The sequence below is a fragment of the Pristiophorus japonicus genome, chromosome 22 (assembly GCF_044704955.1).
Source record: "Pristiophorus japonicus isolate sPriJap1 chromosome 22, sPriJap1.hap1, whole genome shotgun sequence".
In the NCBI taxonomy this organism is placed as follows: Eukaryota; Metazoa; Chordata; class Chondrichthyes; family Pristiophoridae; genus Pristiophorus; species Pristiophorus japonicus.
In genome coordinates, this window is record NC_091998.1 from 3587284 (window position 1) to 3612896 (window position 25613).

The 25613-nt window shown below is 42.2% G+C and overlaps 1 protein-coding gene across 5 annotated transcripts in view; it reads left to right on the forward strand.

The window, feature by feature from the left end:
• LOC139234820 (ubiquitin carboxyl-terminal hydrolase 54-like) overlaps window positions 1-25613 on the forward strand; it is a 141063-nt gene that overhangs the window by 40014 nt on the left and 75436 nt on the right. For all 5 annotated transcript variants that reach the window (XM_070865522.1, XM_070865526.1, XM_070865525.1 and 2 more), the window contains 2 exons: window positions 14681-15697; window positions 21281-21373. In XM_070865522.1, the coding sequence (XP_070721623.1) occupies window positions 15554-15697; window positions 21281-21373 (237 nt within the window). In that variant the 5' untranslated portion in view covers window positions 14681-15553. The remainder of the gene's footprint in view (window positions 1-14680; window positions 15698-21280; window positions 21374-25613) is intronic.

The following is a 25613-nucleotide window of genomic DNA, read 5'->3' on the forward strand; positions in this document are numbered from 1 at the left end:
TGTAGCAGTGGATGGGACATTGTAGTTTTTAATCACTCCAGGAAACTTGGTATAGTTATTTAGCTAATAAGCTACCACCTTTGTAGTAATGAAATGTTTGACTGAAAATAACAAACTGAGTGGGAACATGTGGGGTTGTCACTGCTGCTCCATTAAGTATTTAACAGAGCCATGCATTTTGTGCTAATTACATTCCAGCATCACTAAAGATCTCAATTGATTGTCGCTGCAGGTAGGTTGTAAACTTAGCATTGCACGTCATTACTCAAAAACAAATAAACTGAGCACATTTTAATATTTTGTTTTCTTTGATTGCTGATTGTGCCAGAAATTTTGTTGTGTGATTAACTCTCTGCCTTGCATTAACTTTAAATTCTTGAGATATTTTAAAATACTCTTAAAATAAACCTCTGCATCCCACCCCTACATCCTCCAGAACTTTGTGCTGTATATCTGCTGTTTGAGCTGTTCTGTCTGGATAACCTTCAATAGCTGCTGTATTATTCTTTTGAGAGGTGCTCCATGATGGGTGTCGGGAACAAGTCCCTGCTGTAATCATGTGCTTTGGCTTTGCAGGTTTGTTTCTATGGTAACTGCGAGTGTTGTGCAGAGACATAGTTAGTGATTTGGTGGGACTCTCCCTTAGTGTATTCCCTCAGGCATCGTGTTCATACAACCAGTGCAACAATCCAATTTGATGTGCCCAGGGCGTGTATTGTAAATATTTGGCTAAAAAGGTTTGAACTGAAGGTACATAGGACTAATGTAGTGGATTGGGAAAAATATTTCTGACGAATTTGGATTGGGGAGCCTGGAGATGTGGAGAAATGCATTTAAACTCTTATTTTTTGATATGTTGCATTTAATATTTATAGTAGCACACAAACGTCAATACATCAGAGTTGAGCACCTGCAGGTGGAAGAGATTATGGGCCCAAGTTTCCACATGATTTGCGCCTGATTTTTAGGAGCAACTGGTGGAGAACAGTCTATCTTAGAAATCGCAATTCTCCACATTTTGTTTTTCTGCAGTTCTAGTCAGGTAGAACAGTTCTACTTTGGAACAGAATTTTTTCTTCAAAAGGGGGCGTGTCTGGCCACTGACGCCTGATTTCAAAGTTTCCAGAGTGAAAACGTACTCCAAACTAAGTTAGAATGGAGCAAGTGAAGATTTTTGTAGAACTGAAAAAACCTGTTCTACACATTAAAAAATCAGGCGCAGGTTACAAATTAGGCGTCCAGAACGAGGGGAGGGGAGGGGGGGGGGGGAAGGGAACTCATTAAATTCTACAATAAATCCTTATTTATACTTCTACAAATATTATACAAATAAATCCAACCTTAATAAACATTTATAAGCAAAGAAAAGATTAAATAAACCATCTGCCTACCTGTGTGAAAGTGCTTCAGGCACGGAGAGTGCTGCAGTCAGCCTGAGGCGCCCGTTCTTCCCACGGTGGGGGGGAGAGGAGGAGCCCGTTATTTCCCGCGGGGGGGGGGGGGAAGGCGCCCGTTCTTCCCGCGCGGTGGGAGGCGCCCGTTCTTCCCGCGGGGGGGCGGGTCGGAGGCGCCCGTTCTTTCCCGCGGGGGGGGGGGGGGGAGGAGGAGGCGCCCGTTCTTCCAGGGAGGGGGGGGAAAGAGGAGGAGGAGACAGTGAGAAGGCTGCAAGTGCTGATGGCAATGTGCTTTTATTAAAAAAAAATATTCAAAAATTAAACAGCTGCAAAGAACTACAAAAATGGCCGAGTGCCAATGTTTTTTTCACACTGAGCATGCGCGAACGCGCAGCGTTGCCGGCAGGAAAAAAAACTAATTTATATCGTACCCGCCCCCTCCCACTTACAAAATCGGCGCGAGTGTAGGCTCCGCCCCCCCGGGCGCTGCGCCAGGCAGACATGAAGCTGCAGAACGCTCCAGAATTGCGAGGTTTTTTTTTAGGCGTGAAAAACAGGCGCCCAGCTCGGAGGGGCGCCCGTTTTTTATTGTGTGGAAACTTGGGCCCATAAAGTTAGCTTGCAGATATTACCTTCTCGCCTTTGCTCTCCCTGTTGTATTGAGATTTAAGTGCTCCAAGCTGGAGCCTTCTCTTACACAAGAGTGGCTTGTAGAGTTTTTAGTTTATTCTGTAATGCCAGATTAACGAAGAAGTGCTATCCAATGAAATGGCTAAATTTGTGTTTAAACTGACAAGATGAAGAACTTGATTCATTAGTGGAATGGGAATACAGGCTTTATTTTGCAAGTCTGTTTAATTTTAGAAAGTATATACACTGCCCAAATTTCTACTATACTTGAATTAAAAATGTGGCTTACTATTATGGAATTACATTTAACAATTTGGCTTATTGTATTAAATCACGTTTACCTTCCATCAGGTGGTATGTCTGCCAATGAGATGGGTGAAATCGAGGGCTAGTGACTAATCATTACTCATCAGGGATTTGTCCAGAGTGCTTATTTGATTGTTTTAGCCCTTCAGATATTAAGCTGATGAACTAAAGTCATCAGTGTAATGGTAAATTGTACTCCTCAGAAATGTTAATGCAGCACCTGCTAATGCTTTAAATAGTAGTCATTTCCCCCAGAGGAAAAAAGCTAAATCCCTGTTGAAATATTGAAAAGTAGAACAGCTCTCCCGATGTTGGTAAGATAGCATACGACTGACCACAAGGTTGTCGTTTTGGCTACTGGTTTCTGCTGAGCTCAGTTGGTTGGTACTTTATCTTGTTACAATTGGCCCGGCCCTCCTGGGCGAGGGAGGTGCAAATTGGCCAAGGTTCCTGGACATTTGAGCGAGTGCTGATGGAAGCTGTTTGCTTTGTGAACATGAAGTTAGAACAGTATGGGATTGTATCACAATGCCATTCCCATAATTGAATATCCTGTCATCACTCACTCTCGAGGCTCAGGCATGAAGAAGAGCCAATTGGGTGAGGTACCTGACGGCAACTGACATACATGGAGCCATTCGCTGCCATTCTGAGTCTGCCATTGGGGAAGAATACAAAGCAAGAAAAGATGTATGGTTTGCATTGTTTTAGGGTAGTGTTCTGTGTGGCCACTTTCATCAGAACGAAACTCAGCTGCAACATCGGCAGTGTTGTAATCATTGAATGATACACCACAAAAGGGGGTCATTTGGCCCATCGTGCCTTTGCCGGATCTTTGAAAGAGCTGTCCCTTTTCCTTGTTCTTTCCCCATAGTCCTGCAAATTTCCCCCTTCCAAGTATTTATCCACTTCTGTTTAATGTAGGGAGATACGGCAGCCAACATACACGCGCTGTAAGGTCCCAGAAGCAACATTGAGATAAATGGGCAGATAATCTTCTTTTTTTAATATAATGGTTTTATTGAGGGATTTAAAAAAAAATAGGTGCCATGGCCCCATTTTCTGGAATTTCCTCCATAAACTACTCTGCCTCTCCCTTTCCTCCTTTTAGACACGCCTTTAAACCCATATATTTGAGCAAATTTTCAGTCCATGCTGAATATATATGCCTTTGAAGCACTTTGGGGCATTTCTTACTGATGGTCCTATTTAATGCAAGTTGTTGTCTACTACAGTACATACATCCACCGAGATAACAATAGAAACATAAGAAATAGGAGCCGGGGTAGGCCATTTGGCCCCTCAAGGCTGCTCCACCATTAAATAAAATCATAGATGATCTGATCATGTTCCACTTCCCTGCCCGCTCCCCATAAACTCTTTATTCTCTTGTCGCTCAAAATTCTGTATCTCCACCTTAAATATATTCAGTGACCCAGCCTCCACAGCTCTCTGGGGCAGACAATTCCACAGAATTACAACCCTCAGAAGAAATTCCTCCTCATCTCAGTTTTAAATGGACTGCTCTTATTCTGAGACTGTGTCCCCGAGTTTTAATTTCCCCTATGAGTGGAAATATCCTCTCTGCATCCACCTTATCGAGCCCTCATTATTTTATATATTTCGATACGATCACCTCTCATTCTTCTGCATTCCAATGAATATAGCCTCAACCTATCTTCACAAGTCAACCCCATCATCTCTGGAATCAAACTAGTGAACAGCCTCCAATGCAAGTATATCCTTCCTGAAATATGGAGATCAAAACTGCATGCAGTACTCCAGGTGTAGCTGTACAGTTCTGGAAGGACTTTTCTGCTTTTATACTCTATTCCCCCTTGCAATAAAGGCCTTCCTGATTACTTGCTGTACCTGCATACTAACTTTTTGTGTTTCATGCACAAGGACCCCCAGGTCCCTCAGTACTGAAGCACTTTGCAATTTTTCTCCTTTTAAATTATAAGTTGCTTTTCTATTTTTCCTGCCAAAGTGGATAATCTCACGTTTTCCTACATTATACTCCATCTGCCAAATTTTTGCCCACTCAGTTGGTCTGTCTATATCCCTTTGCAGATTTTTTGTGTCCTCCTCACAATTTGCTTTCCCACCCATCTTTGTATCATCAGCAAACTTGGCTACATTACACTCGGTCCCTTCATCCAAATCATTAATCTAGATTGTAAATAGTTGAGGCCCCAGCACCGATCCCTGAAGCACCCCTCTAATTACGGTTTGCCAACCGGAAAATGACCCGTTTATCCTGACTCTCTGTTTTCTGTTAGTTAGCCAATCCTCTATCCATGCTAATATATTACCCTCAACCCTGTGAACTTTTATCTTGTGCAGTAACCTTTTATGTGGCACTTTATTGAATGCCTTCTGGAAATCCAAATACACCACAGCCTCTGGTTCCCCCTTATCCACCCTGCTTGTTACATCCTCAAAGAACTCCAGAAAATTTGTCATACATGATTTCCCTTTCATAAAACTATGCTGCCTCTGTTTGATTGAATTATGCTTTTCCAAATGTCCTGCTACTGCTTCCTTAATAATGGACTCCAGCATTTTCCCAGTGACAGATGTTCGACTAACCGGGTTATAGTTTCCTGCTTTCGATCTGCCTCCTTTTTTAAATGGGGGCGTTACATTTGCGGTTTTCCAATCTGTTGGGACCTCCCCAGAATCCAGGGAGTTTTGGTAGATTACAACCAATGCATCTCCCATCTCTGTGGCCACTACTTTTAGGACCCTAGAATGCAAGCCATCAGGTCCAGGGGACTTGTCCATACAGATTCCACATCATCCAAGCTAATGTCCTTTCTTACTATTCCGTTAATTTCCTCTTTAACTAGCAACGCTGCTCCACCTCCTTTTCCTTTCTGTCTATCCTTCCTGGATGTTGAATTCCCAGCTTTGGTTACCCTGGAGCGGTGTCTCCGTAATCCCAATTATATCATAATCGTTAATAGCTGCCTGCGCAGTTTATTCATCCACATTATTACGAATACTCCTCGCATTGAGGCACAGAGCCTTCAGGCTTGTCTTTTTAATACTCTTTTTGTCCCTTTAGAATTTTGCTGTAATGTGACCCTTTTTGTTTTTTGCCTTGGGTTTCTCTGCCCTCCACTTTTACTACTCTCCTTTCTATCTTTTGCTTCTGCCCCCATTTTATTTCCCTCTGTCTCCCTGTACAGGTTCCCATCCCCCTGCCATATTAGTTTAATCCCTCCCCAACAGCACTCCCCCTAGGTGCAGACCGTCCGGTTTGTACTGGTCCCACCTCCCCCCGAACCGGTTCCAATGTCCCAGGAATTTGAATCCCTCCCTTTTGCACCACTCCTCAAGCCACGTATTCATCTTAGCTATCCTGCTATTTCTACTCTGATTAGCACATGGCACTGGTAGCAATCCTGAGATTACTACCTTTTGAGGTCCTACTTTTTAATTTAACTCCTAGCTCTCTAAATTCAGCTTGTTGGACCTCATCCCACTTTTTACCTATATCGTTGGTACCTATATGCACCACCACCACGACGACTGGCTGTTCACCCTCCCCCTCCAGAATGCCCTGCAGCTGCTCCGAGACATCCTTGACCCTTGCACCAGGGAGGCAACATACCATCCTGGAGTCTCGGTTGCAACAGCAGAAACACCTATCTATCCCCCTTACAATTGAATCCCCGATCACGCTCTCCCACTCTTTTTCCTGCCCTCCTGTGCAGCAGAGCCACCCATGGTGCCATGAACTTGGCTGCTTGCTGCCTCCCCCTGTGAGCCATCTCCCCCAACAATATCCAAAGCAGTATATCTGTTTTGGAGGGAGATGACCGCAGGGGACTCCTGCACTGCCTTCCTACTCCTATTCCTGCCCTGCCGTTCCCTATCTGCCTTTGTAACCTTTACCTGCGGTGTAAACAACTCACTGAACGTGCTATCCACGGCATCCTCAGCATCGCGCATGCTCCAGAGTGAATCCATCCGCAGCTCCAGTGCCATCGTGCAGTCTAACAGGAGCTGCAGCTGGATATACTTCCTGCACACATAGTCGTCAGGGACACTGGAAGCGTCCTTGATTTCCCACATGGCACAGGAGGAGCATGACTCAGGTCTGGGCTCTCCTACCATGACTTAACCCTTAAAATAACCTAATTTGGCAACAATGCCAAAGGTTTCTTACTGACAAGATAAGGGGGAAAAAAACTACTCACCAATCACTTACCCTCTTGACTGTGACATCACACTTAGTTTTCTTTTCCTCCCAGGTCGGGGAGTCAGCACTGGTGGGGAAAACAAGACAAAACAACATCTCCTGCTCCCACTTGCCAAACTCCTACCTTGGCACTCTGTTGCTGCTGCACTCCGTGCAGGTCTGCACAAAGCCCTCTCTTTTTATCATGTTTCGAGCTGACTCACCACTGGCCTGTTCAGGGAACCAGTTTTTACTAGCTGGCCAATTAACTAAGCTCGATTGGTTGTTTTTCCCCTTATTATTCCTTATCTCCACCCATTCTGATTCAACATCTTGATCTTCTGAACCAATATCGTTTTTCATTAACGCACTGATCTCACCCTTTATTAACAGAGCTACCCCACCTCCTTTTCCTTTCTGTCTGTCCTTCCGAATTATCAAATACCCCAGAATATTTCGTTCCCAGCCGTGCTCGCTTTGCAACCACGTCTCCGTAATGGCTATTAAATCATACCCATTTGTATCTATTTGTGCCATCAACTCATCTATTTTGTTATGAATGCTGCGGGCATTCAGAGTTAAACATTTTTTTTTACCATTTTTTTTCGTGATTCGACTGCAATTTCTGATTCACTTTTATGTTTATAAATTCTGTCCCTTCCTGTCACGCTCTGGTTTTAATTTTCCCCCAGCGTTACCCTGCTCTATTGCCTTCTCCTTATTCTTTGACTTTTTAAATTTTCGCTCGCCTGAACGCGGCCCCCCCCACTAATTAGTTTAAAGCCCCCTCTACAGCCCTAGTTATTCGATTCGCCAGGCCCCTAGTCCCAGCATGATCTAAGTGGAGTCCGTGACAACGGAACAGCTTCCTTTTTATTCCAGTACTGGTGCCAGTGTCCCACAAACCAGTACCCATTTCCCACACCAGTCATTGAGCCTTTGAGTTTAACTCTGATCATATTTACCTATGCAAATTTGTTCGTGGATCAGGTAGTAATCCAGAGATTATTACCTTTTGTAGTTCTCCTTTTTAATTTAGCCCCTCGCTGCTCATACTCCCTCAGCAGAACCTTTTTTCTTTGTCCTACCTATGTCGTTGGTACCCACGTGGACCACGACAACTGGATCTTCCCCCTCCTTCTCCAAGTTCCTCTCCAGCCCTGAAGAGATGTCCTTAACCCTGGCACCGGGCAGGCAACACAACCTTTGGGACTCACGTTCTCGACTGCAGAGAACCCTATCTATCCCCCTAATATTGTCCCCTACCAGTACTACGTTTCTTTTTATTCCTGCCACTTGAATGGCCCCCTGTACCACGGTGCTGTGGTCAGTTTGCTCATCCTCCCTGCAGTCTCTGCTCTCGTCCACACAGGGTGTAAGAGCCTCGAGCCTGTTGGCAAGGGCTGAGGCTTCTCCATCACTCCATCCAGAGTCCCCATACCTTCCTCACTCGTAGTCACACACTCCTGTCCCTGACAACGGACCAAATTTGAATTAATTAATCTGAAGGGTGTGACTGCCTCCTGGAACGCAGCGTCCAGGTAACTCTCCCCCTCCCTGATGTGTCTGCAGCTCGGACTCCAGCTCATCAACACGGAGCTGTGAAGTTCTTCGTGCTGCAGATGTGGTTGCCGTGGACCTCACTGGAGTCAACCAGCTCCCACATGCAGCAGCAGAAACACATCGCCTGTCCTGCCATCTCTAATGTATTTAGTTAATTAAGTTTTGTTTTTAATCCCAGCTCTTAATTGAAACCAATGACTCAGAAAAGAGCGAGAAACTCACCAACCAATCACTTCACTTCTTTCCTGTGACGTCACATTCTTGTGTGATTGTCAATTTGGAATGTAATAAGATGGTACTGGAGAAATCCAGCTCACCAGTTGGTAAATACATTGTGCTGTGTACTACTCAGCATCATTTCACAAAGGGGAATGGCTTACACTCCCGGTCTGGTTTTTGGTGAGTTGCTTTCAGCTGGGACACGAGAATTGGCTTTCATAAATTCAGGCTAAAAAGAGCACAGCCAGTGTTCCCGCTCCTAATCCGTATCCAATGATCTCAACTGGAAGAAAATAATGACCATGCATTTCTGTAGCACCCTATTATGTCTTAAACTTAAAGTTTTTAGTAAACTGCAATTAGATTTCAACCTGGGGCATGGAAGTGCTGTTTAAATGCAGGGCTTGTGCATTTAGTTGTAGACCGCAGCTAGCTGATTTTGTAAACAAGCCGCACCTGTGGGTTTTGCCATTTCATACGAGTGCAAATTGGCTGTGACAATTTGGCCAGTGCACAATTCTGAAACACACTAACATCAGTGGAAATTTGTCATTATGCTACAGTTGGAAATGTACAAGATGTCAAAACGAGCAAATGCGCAGCTGACCTTAGAACAGTATGTTTGCTAGCCATACGAAGACTAGCAGTGGTCTAAGACCTCGATCGAAACAGGTTTCTGGCCCTCCAGTCTTTAAATAAAATAAAATGTCCTGTTTAGCTTTCAGATGGCAACACCTACGGGGCCCAAATTTCCCCAACCCCCTTTTCTGGCACACTCCCCTGAGATGTGCCGACTTTGTGCGCTCAAAACGGTGCCAAAAAACGTACTCACGATTCTGGCCGCTCTGCTGTGTGTCCCGGGTTCTTGCACGGCGTATATAGTGGAGTGGGGGGGGCGGAGCTACAGCCCTGCGCCGAAAACAGTGCTGGCCGCTGTCCGCATGCGCAGTGGAATCTGCGCGCATGCGCAGTAAGTCCTCGCTGTCCCAGTACGTCCTGCAGGCTGAGAGCGGGACCAGATAATTGCCGCCCCTATCCCTGGCCGAAGGGACGACCCGATGTTCGCTGCCCCGATCCCTGGCCGAAGGGATGACCCGATGTTTGCCGCCCCGATCCCTGGCCGATTGGTGGTCTGGACCAGCCCGTGAGCTATTGAAATGGTCTCCCGCATCGGCCTGTGAGCTTTTGAACAGATGGAAACCTGCTGTGCTAACTTTTTTCTGGCAAAAATATGGGGAAGTTGTTGCTATTTTACACACCTTTTGGGAGTATCCTGGCATACAGCCTTTGGAGCCAATTTCTAAGAGAGAATGGAAACATTGCTTGGCTTAATTTATTTAAGGGAGATCCCTGTACAGGTTAAAAAAATGATTGTGAAGGAGACCTGTAAAAATGTGCAAACTAATGAGTGACATGAAAAAAGCCCTGTACACGTAAGTAGCTGCTTGTGTTGTTTAAACTACTGTGATTGTGTGTTTGCAGAGTTCCTTTATTTTCTTTTAATCGTTCCTTAAAATTTTAAGTCTTGATGTTTTAGGTGCAGGTCTTCTCCACTTTCTTCTATTTTTTATTTGTTATTGGATGCTTTTTGTGCTTTGTTTAGTGCTTTGTCAGTCTTGGTGCTTTAGAATGTATAACCTGCACTGATTTCTTAACTCGCCGCAAGTGGCCACATATGCTGGCCTAAGTCAGTTTGGAGCAACTATTAGTTGTCCAAACTGGCTTAAATGGCCAAAATGGCTGGTAACGCCCCCTTTTGGGGGGAAAAAAACCGAAACTTTAAAAAAATCCTAACTAACTCACTTACACTGGCGCAAATTAAATGTGCAGAATGGGGATTTTTAAGATACTCCAGAAAAATCAAGTTGCTCCAAAAAAAACCGGAGCAACTCCTGGGCCAATTTGGGCCCTACGTGTCTGATCAAAATAAGAGCAGCTTTATGCAGTGAATTAGTTTGAAGTGCAGTTACTATTATGTGAGTAAACACTATCTCCATTATACAAATGGCAAGGTCCCATGAATGTATTGAGGTAAAGGACCAGTGAATCTGTTTTGATGGTTGAGGCAGGACAATGAAACAATTCCCTATTCATCTTGAAATAGTGCTGGCTGTGGGATTTTTAATGTACACCCAAATGACCAGAACAATTAAAAGAAGTTAAGTGCTGGGAGGTGGGAACAGGTTTGTAATTTTTAACTCATTATTATCCAACAAAGACATTTTGTAAACTTTGCAAGCTCAATTTTATCCAAAATATTTGAGATTATAATATTTTACCTTGAAAAACTGTAGATATCTAGGAGTGATTTCAAGACAGAATTCCAACTTAAGGTTCAGAAAGCATCACAGCAGAACGAACAAACTTGCATTTATACAGTGCCTTATCATATCCCTCGGGGCATCATATACAGTGGATTACTTTGAAAGGTACTTGCTGTTACTATGTAGAAGAAAATGGCAATCATTTTGCACATAGCAAAATACCACAAATATCAGTAACATGGATGACCAATTGAGCAACCTGTTCCTGATATGTTCGAGGGAGGGATGTGTTTGAAACCCAAACCTGGGCTGGGGATTGCTCTCTCACTCTTTTAAAACAATTTTGTTCACATGTTAAAGCATGCATGTGTCATCTGCTGTTGTGGCCGGTCTGAAAACCAGCAAAACAGATTAATTCAGAGTGAGTGAATTTTGAGGGCTAGTTAACGAGATGTCTGATTTAGCATGGTTTTGATAGTGCTTCAATACAAAATTAGTCGTATGATTTACAGTTTAAGGCATTCGGTCTGAATGAAAATTGAATTCATTGGAAGTGAGAAGGTGATTTCATCTTAGCAAAGAATTCAGTGCAATTGTGTCTGGTATAGAAAGTTCAGACTTCTTGTACAGCACTAGCTTGAGGTTTCTCGGTGAAACGATGACAGGAGAATTGCCTCATAACTCGTATTAAATCTTCAGACAACAGTGAGGAGGATGATGTGTAGAGCTCCGCTTTGCTTAAACATTGAATTGTGAGCAGAGCAGTGTAACGCGGTGCTGCTTACCAACTGCACTCTCCATCTGGTACTTGAAGTGTAACCACAGCGTTAATTTGCATTTAAGCTTTCCATTCTATGACACCTGACACTCGAGTGCTCTATTTTATTACTACAGCTACGAGAATCAAAGAGCACAGAAGGAAGCCATTCGGCCCATCGTTCCTGTGCCAGCTCTTTGAATAATTCAGCAAACCACTTGACCTGCAGTTAACTGGAAGTTAGAGTACAGATTTTGACTTCCATCTGCTGCATTAAACATTAACAATTTAAAATGGCTTTTGAAATTGTAATTGTGGCTCTTTGTAGAGTATGCATGATTTGTGCGATTTGCTGCTCGAGTCTTGCAAGAGCTTTGGGTTGCCGACTGTAATTTTACTGCAGCTGTGCAGGATATTGGACTTGGAGCATCAAATCATTGCATTCAAAAACATTCTTCTCATGGGATTTTCTGTCAAGTTTTGTAACACAACAAATTAAGTCTATTCCTGCTTTTTAAAAAAAACATATCCAGTGGATTTGGAGTCTTGGGTAGTTGATATTTTTTTTAAAACATACATTTTTAATACTGGCCTAGTTGATTTTTAATACTTTACTAGTTGATCTCCTGTGACATTGCTCGCAGGCAAAAGGACATTCTGCTTCTAATGGCCCCTCATCCTTCACTACTTTGGGCATAATCTGCCGGATGGAGACAATCAATGTTTAAAATGCAGTTGAATACTGAGAAAGGCAAGTTACAGTATTAGAAATATAAGCTTTTATAGTTAAATGGCCTTTTCTCCATGACTTTCTTCATTCAGCTCAATTTGTGGTGGAGTTCTTGCCTGCTTTACCTTTCCATTTGATTGAGGGGGGAGTCAACGCGAGTAGGGGAAAACTGCACCATTGCACGGACGGGTTAAGCTTACACTGTGGAGGTACTTTTGAAATATGTAGAGAGAAACCAAAGTGAAGATCCAAGGTGCAATGTGTGAGACATCAATAAGATCGATTGTGAAGAGTAAAAGGGAGGACTTGATAAATCTGGAGTAGTGCTAGTGATGTCATGCTGGAAGCAAAGAACTACATTTTTTGAACTTCAGCCACAGAGAACCAAGAACTACTGGTTCTCCTTTTCTTGACCTTCCTGGAATGGAAGGGCACGAAACATTGTGTCTGCACAGTATTGTGAAGCACCTTCACTACACGGACTGCAGCGCTTCAAGAATAAAACTCACCACCACCTTGAGCAACTAGGGATGGACAATAAATGCTGCTTTGCCAGCAGCGCCCACACCCTGAGAACTAGTTTTGAAAGAAAATCAAGCTACAGGAGTGTTGGATGACGTTCGTGCACAAGTTGGTACTTTTCCAGCTCATGGCTCAGCCTGCTTACCATTTGTTGGGCTGACACTTTCCACAGGTGCTTTATCTAAATTTTAAATTGAGGAATAAAAGTACAGTAATATTTTGGAAAACTCAAAAAAGGCTGTATATACTGGATTAATTGAAATTTTCAAGACTGAAATGATAGATTTTTATTAGGTAACATTATCAAGGAATTTGGAGAAAAGGTGGGTAAATGGAGTTGATGTACATCAGCCGTGATCTAATTGAATAGCAGGACGGGCTCGAGGGGCTGAATGGCCTCCTGTTCCTCCTCCTGCTGTAAATGATCTCGTTTAAAGCATTGTATTAATGTTAGCTGTGAAGTAAAGTTGAAATATGATAAATTTTAAAGTCTAATGTGTAGACAAAAGAGCAGTCTCTTTATAATTATTGTATGTAAAGATAAACTTCTTTCTCGCTGACCAAACTTCCTGGGGGGAATTGCATCCGGTTTGGTAATAGTCTCTCCTGGCTAATTGCTTTCATGTAGCCAGCTTTAAGTCTACGAAACCTGGTTTCAGAGGAGCAATTTCAGCTACTGTGATCATTTAGGAAGACGGAGTTAGATAGCTACATACAAGGCATTTGTGAGAAACTTCGTGGTATTGTCCATTTAGGTGTACAGTAACAGAACATAGTGCACATTCCTGACCTAGCTAATGGAAAAGACTACACCACACTCTCCTCCACTGCTACAAAGATGGGTACATACTGAGAATATTAATTTTAAAATAATTATGCTCGAGTCAGTGAAAAATGGAGAACAGATTGAGTAAAGTTCTCAGCAATGCACTGAAGTCTGATCCTGTGGTACTTGATCTGTGAAAGAGTTTTTTTTAACTTGGATTAAGTTACAATGCCAATGTCAGCCTTCAGGACCAAAATACTGTACGTGTTTATCCAATTTTTGCAACAGTAATCAAAGGATTTGCATTGCCAACCTCAGTAAAAGATAAATCACATGGTGCAGTCTGATCTTAATTCATAGTTGCATCATTCAAATTGTGCGATGTCATTTTTTAAGCGCAAAATTCCCATTTTGCTATGTTATTTACATTACTTAATTTAAATTATTGGATAACTTCAGCGCAACAAAGTCTGAATTTATCAGGATCAGACTGGTTAGAATTAGCATGCCTGACTCTACTTTTAAAATGTTGTTTTTAAGAACATTGTTTTGTTTCATCTAGTTTTAGCTAGCCCAGAAACATCAGGGTAGATGGCTGGGAGAAGTTACTGAGCTAACAATGTAAGGAAGCTGAACTGACATGCGTGTTTAAAATGACGCAGTTGCTGCAATATGGAGATTAACAACGACCCTTGTTGAGCTCTCTCGCACTCACTGTCGGTTTCTGACTCCTTGCAATCAATGCCGTGTTTCATCAGTGCTCACCAAAATGTTGAAATTGATGGCAATTATTTTTGTTTGCTTTGATATTTAAAATGGTGTTCTCTTTCCCGTGCTACAAGTTTCATCTGGTGTTGCTCAGTGTTTTCTGTGCTTTGGGCAAGCGTTCACAGTCGTATGTTCACACACACACACACACATTATAACTGGTGTAGTCAAATATTCTGACTGATGACCTCGTTGTGGTGTGACTTGCTGTCTATCGGCTGGTGTTTGAGTCATCGATATTTAAAGGTTTAATTGTTTGCAGTGGAGGCTGACATGCTTCAAGGAAGTGTGAGTAATACACTGCATTTCTTTCATTGGATAGATGAATTACTATTGTCCCAGTAAGCAATTCAATGGGTTTTTGTGTTAATGGATTTTGTGTTTTGTAATGGCATGACATACCTTATGGACACTACAGCGCAGTGTAAATAGTTGTATGTAGTGTGAAAGTATACACGGTGGTACAGTGTGTGTACAAACTGCTGAAGTTAAAGTAAATCATATTTTGCCAGCACTGAGCTAGGAACATGTCCAATATGGAACAATCTAATTGTTTTTTTCTTTGTTTTCAGATTTTTGTCAGATGGATCGTAGGTGATCTGAACAATTCAGCTGACTCCTGGATAAGAGAGAATATGGTCAAAGTGTGCAGACATGGCCCGTATAAGCTTCAAATGTTTGATTAATTTAATGATCTAGAAAAGGATTAAGCTCCATTCTGGAGCTTGTGGCTGCAGGTTCAAAACAATGAGTTCATAGCCATCTTATCAAGGAAGCTTAATCAAAGGCGAGCCATAATGTTTGACAGAACACTGAACAAATAAGGAATACATGACGCAACGCTTGACAAAAGTGCTCTGGCAGAAGCTGACGTGTTTGCATTTTTAAAAAGATCTTCTTGCTGGTGACGGCTGTAGAATATTTGAAGAACTGTGTACTGAAATTTGAGTTACCTATAATTATGACTCTCTTTGGGCTTTCAATTATTGCCAAGTGATGGGAATATCTGTTTAAAGGGTGTGAGCAAAGAAATTCTGCTTCTGGTGTTGTGAAAGTCGAATTCCTGTTCTGTGAGTCTAAAACACTGCGGCTGGATTCAAGACTTCAAGCAACAGCTCGTTGCACAGAGAGTTGTAATAAATTACTCCCAGACGGATAGAAGCTACACGAGACACTATTTTAAAACTTGTGCTTAACAAAAGGAAGCATTGGCTTGAACATAGGTTTTGAGCTATAGTCTCGTAATGGAATTTCAAGGAATGATCGCTAAGCGTCTGTTCCCTGTTGTGATTTATAATAGCCTCTTGTGGGACAGCCTGATCAACATTAAGTTTGTTTTCTGCAATCTGATGTGAGATGATTTGCCCTTTGGGTTAAATGTCAAAAAATACAACAGTTCTGCTATAAAACACTTACTATCAAAGTCTTAAGAGATTTCAGCCAAGATGTCCTGGAGGAAGAATTATTTCACACCGAACAGTAATCTCCAGGGGATGTTTATGCCACGTAGCACAACTTCTATTGCGGCAAGTAAGGGACTGATGAATGAGCCTGGGCAGAACAGTTGCTTTCTCAACAGTGCGTTGCAGGTGAGTCGTGCTTCCCGTTGATGCATAGTGCTGCTGGATATATACCCCCGAGTTACGAGTTAAGCTATCTGTTTTTAATTTTAACATGTTGATACACCAGGAGAATGATTATTTGATCACTATTGTAACTGCTTTCAACTTCGAAAAAATCAAGGGTCGTTTTTTTTTCTTGCGTGACCATTCTTAAAAAAAACTGTTATGCTTGATTAATTGAAGGCTTATTTGGTATTTAATCTCAATATTTTCCTAAATGCTTTGAGACAGTAGTAAAAGGTGCAAAAACTCTTACTGTGGATTTGAAAACAAACTGAATTTGTATCCTTACGTCTTCAAGAGTAAAATATTTTAGCTTGGATGTGGTGCGAATCCTACTTGCTGGTTAAATGAATTTATTTAAAATCTATATATGATCCCTTTTTCCCATTAGCCTCAGGTTTCCGAGGCTGATGCAGGGCGGTCAACTGCCTCATTTATTTTTTTCGGTTGTTATGGGGACCATGTTTACTGCTTCCTCACAGCAGAACAGAGAGCAAGAGCTGGTGTGGTTGAGCAGTATTTGTACACAGACAAAACTTTGGCACAACAAGGATTCCAAGCAATGCACTCATGAAATGCCAGACTCTTTGGCCCCAAGTTTCCACATGATTTGCTCCTGATTTTTAGGAGCAACTGGTGTAGAACGGAGTATCTTAGAAATCGGAATTCTCGACATTTAGTTTGCTCCAGTTCTAGTCAGTTAGAACAGTTTCACTTTGGAACAGAATTTTTTTTTCAAAAGGGGGCATGTCCAGCCACTTACGCCTGTTTTCAAAGTTTCGGCAGTGAAAAGTTACTCCAAACTAACTTAGAATGGAGTAAGTGAAGATTTTTGTACGCTCAAAAACCTTGTCTACACTTTAGAAAATCAGGTGTAGGTTACAAATCAGGCGTAGGGAATGGGGGGGGGGTTTAAAGGGAAGTTTACAAACATTAAACACTTCAGTTTTATAAATAAAGAGCCATCATCAATAATAAATGATAAATACATCAATAAATCAACCAATAAATCAATCAAATAGTCGAGGTGGGGGGAAGCGGGAGTCGGGTCCGGTCCGGAGGCAGGGAGGGGGGGAGCGGGAGTCGGGTCCGGTCAGGGGGCGGGGGGAGGAAGCGGGAGTCGGGGCCGGGGGGTGGGGGTGGGGGTGGGGGGGTGTGTCAGGTCTGGTCTGGAGGCGGGGGTTGAGTCGGGTCGGGAGGAAGCAGGAGCTGGCCGTGGGAGGAGCCTTATTCACGCAGCCCCAGTGAGGCCATTCGGCCAGGGCTAGGGGCTGCGTGCTTCGGGCCCCTCCCACATAGTTTCGGGCGCCTGGAGTTACTGCACTTGCGCGCCCACTGTAGCGCGCATGTGCAGAGGTCCCGGCACTGTTTTCAGCGCAGGGACCTGGCTCCGCCCCCTACAGCTCGTGCTGCGCTGCGCTGAGGGCCAGAGGACCTGCATGGAGCTCGAGAATCTGGAGTTTTTTTTTTTAAGCGCACTTTGTGGCGCGAAAAACGGGCGTCCAGGTCGGGACTGCGCCGTTCTAGGCGCGGCTCGAAACTTGGGCCCCGTAACCCTGTGTACTACTTCAGCAAAATAGCTCAAGGGCTGTATTCTAGAAAGTACGCTCTTTATTTTGCTAGATTGCAGTTCAGCCATGTTGCTAATATAACATGCAAGGTGAAATAAGCTGACATTTTGTGTGGGATCCACAGTTCCCTGGCATACCCGCCATCTTCTAATTGCTCAGCCACTCGCGATAATCTCGCTGAAGCATAAGAGGAATGGAAGAATGACTTCTGGTCTCTTTATATTGAGGGATATTGCTGCAATTGGGCTCAGTGTATGAATCTATGGGTGTCCTGTTGCTAAATTACATAACATCATTATATAAAAACTTTTGGTTTATGTACGTCAGGCATAGACAGTGGAGGAAATAGGAGAGTTCCTTTTGAACCTAGAGAACATAGTGAGGCAACGATTGCCATTAGATGAAGAGATAAGAACTTGGTTATGGAAAATTAAAATATTTTAAGATTACTTCATTGTTTGGAATGTTCGAGGTCAAGGTATTACAATTTTGACATTACACTGTAGCCAATGGCTGCAGATAATTTGTTGGTTGCCAACAATCATTTATGCTGCTCTGGCTCTGCAGTGTTCTGTGGCATATATGGGGAGAAATCCTTTTGAGATGGTTGTCATGCTACGAAAAACATCAGAGCAACCAAGGCTGGGGATAATGGAGCAACAACATAAGGTAAACGAAGCAAAAGACTGCTTTTTTTAAAAGCCTCATCAAAACCGTGTGGGTTCTATTCACTGAGATGATACCAGGATGAGAGGATATTATTAGAAACTTCAAAGCCAGGCCTTTGCTCACCAGAGTGGAGAATGTTATGCGAACTTGCAGAAGGGTTCAAAATTATGCATGGCGAGTTGTTAACAAGGGGTCAAAAAATTAATATTGCTGGAGGCTCGTGGAATTTTTTTCAATAAACTCTTAAACTATTAGAATATAATACCACAAGTGGTTGTTGAACTTGGTTCAATCACCGCTTTTAAGAGGGAGTTTGATGAACACTTGAAGCAGGAAAATATTGAAGGGTTCTGGAAAGTGGGAATTGAGTAGAGAGCCCAAGTGTGGAGTGAGAAATGGTATAGGCGATATTGGCAACAATGGCTTCCTTTTGTGTTTGTGTTTCCATATGAATTGCTGATCTTGGCCATGCTTTGGTCATCTGTTCTACTACTATTAATGATCAGCGTCTCTCTCCTTTCAGCACTTTGGGACAACTTCTGCTTTAAAGATGCTGTATAAATGCATGTTAGTGATTCACATTTAAATGTTACGAAACAGAATTAGGGCTCGTGGGATTGGGGTTAAAGTATGCTTGCATGGATTGAGGATTAGCTAACGGACAGAAAACAGAGATTGGGAATAAACGGGTCATTTTCGGGTTGGCAGGCTGTAACTAGTGGGGTGTCGCGAGGATCGGGGCTTGGGCCCCAGCTATTCACAATCTATATCAATGATTTGAATGAGGGAACCAAATGTAATATATCCAAGTTAGGTGGGAATGTAAGTTGTGAGGAGGATGCAAAGAGGTTTCAAGGGGATATAGACAGGCTGAGTGAGTGGGTAAGAACATGGTAAATGGAATATAATGTGGAGAAATGTGAAGTTATCCACTTTGGTAGGAAACATAGAAAAGCAGAGTATTTTTTAAATGGTGAGAGATTGGGAAATGTTGGTGTTCAGAGGGACCTGGGTGACCTTGTGCACGGATCACTAAAAGTTAACATGCAGGTACAGCAAACAATTAAGAAAGCAAATGGTATGTTAGCTATTATTACAAGAGGATTTGAGTATAAGAGTAAAGACATCTTACTGCAATTATATAGGGCCCTGGTGAGACTGCACCCTGGAGTTTTGTGTACAGTTTTGGTGGTCTTACCTTCGGAAGGATATACTCGTCATAGAGGGAGTGTAATGAAGGTTCACCAGACTGATGGGATGGTGGGTTTGTCCTATGAGGAGAGATTGAGTAGACGAGGCCTATATTTTCTAGAGTTTAGAAGAATGAGAGGTGATCTCATTGAAACATAGAAAATTCTTAAAAGGGTAAATGCAGGGAGGATGTTTTCCCTGGCTGGGTAGTCTAGAACTAGGGGTCACAGTCACTGAATAAGGGGTTGGCCATTTAGGGCTGAGATGAGGAGAAACTTTTTCACACAGGGTGGTGAATCTTTGGGCTGTGGATGCTCAGCTGTTGAGTATATTCAAGACAGAGATCGCTAGATTTTTGAATATTAAGGGAATCGAGGGATATAGGGATCGTGCAGGAAAGTGGAGTTGAGGAAGAAGATCAGCCATGAATTATTGAATGGTGGAACATGCTCGCAGTGCCAAATGGCGTACTCCTGCTCTTAATTCTTAAGTTCTTAATGAATGTAATCTGAATTGTGTGACTTGAGAGAGAATCTTGGATGAGATTGTGTTCCCATGCACCTGCTATCCTGATTCTTCAGTGATGGAGGATGCAGGATTGGGAGGCACTACCAAAGATGCCTTGGGGAGTTGCATCCTGTAGATACTACACACTGCAGCCACAGTGTGCGACTGGTGGATGTTTAAGCTAATGGATGAGGTGCCGATCAAGCGGACTATTTTGACTTGGATGGTGTTATGCTTCTTGAGTGCTGTTGCACCTGCACCCACTCAGACAAATGGAGAGTATTCTATGAAATTCCTGACTTGGCCTTTAAGTGTGGGGAGTCGAGGGTTATGGGGAGTGGGCAGCGAAATGGAGCTGAAGCCAAGATCAGCCATGATATTGAATGGTGGAGCAGGCTCGAGGGGCCAAATGGCCGACTCCTGCTTCTATTTCTTTTGTTCTTGTGTTATGTTCTTTGGGGAATCAGGGAGTGAGCGAGTGGCAGAAAACCCAGCTTCTGGACTCTAGCCACGGCATTTAAGTGCTCATCTGAAACAGTGCCACTTTTTATTTATTTTAAAATTAATCTATAAAACAGCTATCTTGTATTTTTAATTGGATAGATAGCTTTCCAAATAATGTGCTTTAAGGACAGCATTATTTATGTATATAAATGCATGGATTTCATTCTCGCTGGATGTGTGAAAAAGCAGGGTGTAATATTTCTCGTGATCAAACTGAAATGTTAATGAAATTTAAAACTCTTTATACAAGGCCATTTATATGCTGAATAGAACAGCCAAACTGAAATGAATAGCAACTGAGAAGAACTCATTCTCTCATTTTCTCCCCCTTCCCCGAACCCTTAAATATACCAAATGCTTTATATGATTCACTTGAGCCAATGCTGCTGCTGTTAAAACCTGTTTCACACAAGATCGATTCAAATGTTTGATGATTTCAGTAAAGTTGTATTGCCGAGCAATTCAGATTTTCAGTTTGTATCTACTTGAATCGTAGGGAAGGGAAATGAGCTGAACCTTTTTGTTTTTCCCTTTTTGAAGATGACAATAGAAGTTAGAGGGGATTTGATAAATTTGTATTAACTGACCAATTCAAAAACTCTGTAGCATGTTGTAGAAGTTAGTAATAAATAATGCCTTTCAGTTAGAGCTACTTTATACAAGAGTTCAGACATTGTGTTAACTAAGTTAATTGAACTAAAAAGTATGATTGGCAGAAATGAGTTTAATGGATTGCTACATGTATTTTGAAAAAGAAGAAATTGAAGTAGTTAGAAAATTGGGGTTGAGCTTGCTGGGCCTTTAACGTGCTCCTGAGGTTTCCTGTTTCTTTGAGAATACAAGAACTTAAAGGTTCATGAAGACCAACAGCCTCATTGGCATATATTAATGTCGAAATTAGAGCTGGTCTGTCAACATATTCTGACTTATGTTTCCTAACTAGAGTTCAGAGAAAGTATTTCAATTGAAGGCGAACCCTCTCATCCTTAGCTTCTCTTAATTAAAACTATTGAGCAGTTCTGTAATATGTTTCGTTTAATGTTGAATAATTAAAATGTTGTTTTAGATAAATAAGTAACTTATTTCCATAAATCTTCCTCCCAAGGTCCTTTGGCACCTTGATATTTTCCGAAGGAGTTTCAGACAGCTAACCACTCACAAATGTATGGGAGATTCCTGCATCTTCTGTGCTCTCAAGGTAGGAGCTTTGCACTGTGTTGCATTTATTCTAATCCAACATTTGTTTCAGTAATCTTAATGTTGCTGTTTGTTTTGCTTTACATCCATGATAAATTGTGCAGAATGCTTAGAAAATTGTCCTTCACAGTTGTCTCTCCACAACTGGCCTTTTGGAGCATTCTGCTCCCTCACGACTGGGTTAAGGCAGCAAGTAGTTGAGGTATACAGACCAGCGGAGAGTGGCGAATTCAGCACAAGCCAGGCCTCCAGGCTGTGACCTTGTTGTCTTTGGCCTTGATGCCACATCACTGTCCATTACCCATTTGAGAGCCTGCCAATGTTTCTTTATATAAAGCTTGGATTGTAATCTTTTATTTTTTTTAAACTTCGAAAGCTTCCCTTCAGGAAAATATTTCAGAATGGTGACTACAAAACTAACTTGCCCTTGTTTGCAATGATGTAGTTTCAGTTATTAACAATTAGATTGGATTTCCTTTGGACTTGCTGATGAAATAAAAGATTGATCTGATAAAATTATCGGGTCTCTTTACCAATCAATTCACTTGAACATTGCATGACGATGGAAAAAATACTGCTACAGTGACCGACAGTGTTTGATGTTTTGCACATGGTGTGTCGTGATTTTACTGCTTGATACTCAACATTGTATCCAACAAATGATTTGACCATAAGATGATTCGTCTATTATAATAAATTTGATCTAGTTTGGGCGACATTTACCCTTGCTGCCAAGTATTAATTTAAAGGCTGTTGACTTGAATTTTTTAAAGATTATGATATGTCCCTAACCTGAAAGGTGGCACATTTCTTGTTTGCATAATTTACTAATTCAAAATAAATTGCTCTTGTAAGTCAGTAGCAGGCTCTTGCGCCAACGAGTGATGCTGTGGCTGTGAAGTATTAGATTGTCGTTGGCATTTTTCATCAGGACCCCGAGTTTGCTCAATCATTATTCAAATTGCCATGCCTTCTTGCCAGGTGGGGACTGTAGTTTAATGATTGTCAAATCGTGCGAGACCCCCAGCAAATATTGACACAACTGTGGCTGGTTACTTTTGCAACCACTATTTATGTACAGGAATGCTTAACACTACAATGTTTTATAATCATTAATGACTTATGATAAACTGCTTTCTTTTGTTTCTGTGATTTTTATGAAGTCAACATATTATATCAAGTGTAATTTACACAATTCCAGTGATGAATGTTCCAAAAGTTCAGCTTTCAAAACTTTAGACATCAAATCTCCTGACTCTTACTTGTCTTTCATTAGAGTCTGCCTTCTGAAGTTCAAGGCACTAAATTGTCTGACATGAACTGTGAGGGGAGGCTGTTGTGTGATTAGTGGCAGATTCTTCAGCTCTCTTGGCCCTTGTCTCAAGTATTCCCTCTCTAAATACTTCTCATCTCTCTCCTACTTTAAAACCCTTCTCAAAATTCATCTTTTCAGCCACTCTTCCTAATCTTGTGCTTAAGTAGTTCAGTATCTCTTTGCTTATCTATTCTCCTGTCAGGCACTGTGGGATGTTTTCTATGTTTAAGCCATCATATAAATGTTACTGGGTGGAGGCTCTTATCCCAACAGATTAGGGACTGTTCCCAAAGTTTGAGGCATGGAAACACATCGTTAAGAATGATAGACTATCTGAACTGCAGAGAATCTTTCAAACATTACAGAGAGCCAATGTTGGTCTCATATTTGTGTCTCCCTCCTGCAAGCTTCCCCTCCATTGGTGCAGTTTTGTGCCGCATTCTCAGTTAGTCTCTCCTTCACTACTAAGTTGCTGAATACAGATTTGCAACCAGCGAAACTGCTTGGTTTTGAAAAAAAATCCAAATATCTGGGCAGTATTTCACAAATCTCTGGTTATCTTATGTGGTGCCTTTTCAAGCTGCTTGGTCTTTTGGGAGGGGAGGTTCCCTGTGGAACTGAGTAATTGCTGCTGGAATGCTTATCGGTATGTGTTTTTGGACACATTTCTATTTTCTTTCTGCATTCGCCTTCTGAAGCCAATGGCACAGGCTTGGGGGAGTCACATCTGACCTATCCCCTCGGTGGCCATTCTTCCTGTGTAACATTTCTATCACGCTTTCACCTGATGTCTACAGATTTACACTAGCCAGCAGAGTCACTGGATAGCATTTGGGAGCAGAAGCCATGGACAATTGCCCCCATGTTAGATTGATCTCACATGTTGGGGGGCCTCAACTATTTACAATCTATATTAATGACTTGGATGAAGGGACCGAGTGTAATGTAGCTAAGTTTGCTGATGATACAAAGATGGGTGGGAAAGCAAGTTGTGAGGAGGACACACAGAATCTGCAAAGGGATATAGACAGGCTAAGTGAGTGGGCAAACATTTGCCAGATGGAATATAATGTGGGAAAGTGTGAGGTGACCCATTTTGGCAGGAACAATAAAAAAGAAAATTATTCTTTAAATGGAGAGAGAGATTGCGAAATGCTGCAGCACATAGGGACCTGGGGGTCTTAAGCACAAAGAGTTAGTATGCAGGTACTGCAAGTAATCAGGAGGGCAAATGGAATGTTGCCCTTTATTGCAAGCGGGATGGAGTATAAAAGCAGAGAAGTCCTGCTACAACTGTACAGGGTATTGGTGAGGCCACACCTAGAGTACTGCATACAGTTTTAGTCTCCTTATTGAAGGAGGGATATATTTGCATTGGAGACAGTTCAGAGAAGATTCATTAGGTTGATTCCTGGGATGAAGGGGTTGTCCTATGAAGAAAAGGTTGAGCAGGTTGGGCCTATACTCATTGGAGTTTAGAAGAATGAGAGGTGATCTTTTTGAAACATGTAAGATACCAAGGGGGCTCAACAAGGTAGGTGCTGAGAGGATGTTTCAACTCATGAGGGAATCTAGAACTAAGGGGCATAATTTAAGAATAAGGGGTCGCCCATTTGAAACAGATAAGAATTTTCTTGTCTCAGGCTTGTAAATCCATGGAATTTTCTGCCCCAGAGAGCTGTGGAGGCTGGGTCATTGAATATATTTAAGGTGGAGAGAGACAGATATTTGAACGATATGGGAGTGAAGGGTAATGGGGAGGTGGCAGGGAAGTGGAGCTGTGCCAAAAATCAGATCAGCCATGATCTTATTAAATGGCGGAGCAGGCTCGAGGGGCCAAATGGCCTGCTCCTTCTCCTGTTTCTTATGTTCATGCCGACAATTGCTTAATTCTACTTATGAATGATTCCCTGGAACAGGAGATCTGTGGGTATTGTCTGAATAAAATGCTGAATGAGAAGTTGGTTCACAGTTTATTAACAAATCGTGCACCATTCTGGATGGGCCAAAGATGACTAATGGAACTTGCCATATTGTCCTAAATGTAAAACATGTTGAAACTGATCCCCATTTTTATGTTATTATTTTGGTAACTACTGCAGTTTATATTGCTGTATAGGTTTCTACAGAACCTTAAAAGAAGCTTAAAGAGTAATATACTGGATTTTGCAGTAATTGGGTGGCACGCTACAAGTTTATATAGTAAGATAATGTACAATAAAGTAACAGTTTGGAACTTATTCAGTGCTAACAGTTTATATTTCCTTGACGTTGAAGGTATGTAGCATAAGAACATAAGCGATAGGAGCAGGAGTTGGCCATACGGTCCTTGAGCCTGCTCCGCCATTCAATAAGCTCGTGGCTGATCTGATCATGGACTCAGCTCCACTTTCCCGCCTGCTCCCCATAACTCCTTATCCCCTTATTGTTTAAGAAACTGTCTATTTCTGTCTTAAATTTATTTAATGTCCCAGCTTCCATAGCTCTCTGAGGCAGCGAATTCCACAGATTCACAACCCTCAAAGAAGAAATTTCTCCTCATCTCAGTTCTAAATGGGCAACCCTTTATTCTAAGATCATGCCCTCGAGTTCGAGTCTTCCCCCACCAGTGGAAACATCCTCTCTGCATCCACCTTGTCAAGCCCCCTCATAATCTTATAAGTTTCAATAAGATCACCTCGCATGCATCTGAATTCCAATGAGTAGAGGCCCAACCAACCTAATCAACCTTTCTTAATAAGTCAACCCCCTCATCCCCAGAATCAACCTAATGAACCTGCTCTGAACTGCCTCCAAAGCAAGCATATCCTTTCATAAATATGGAAACCAAAACTGCATGCAGTATTCCAGGTGTGGCCTCACTAATACCCTGTACAGCTGTAACAAGACTTCCCTGCTTTTATGCTCCAACCTCTTTGCAATAAAA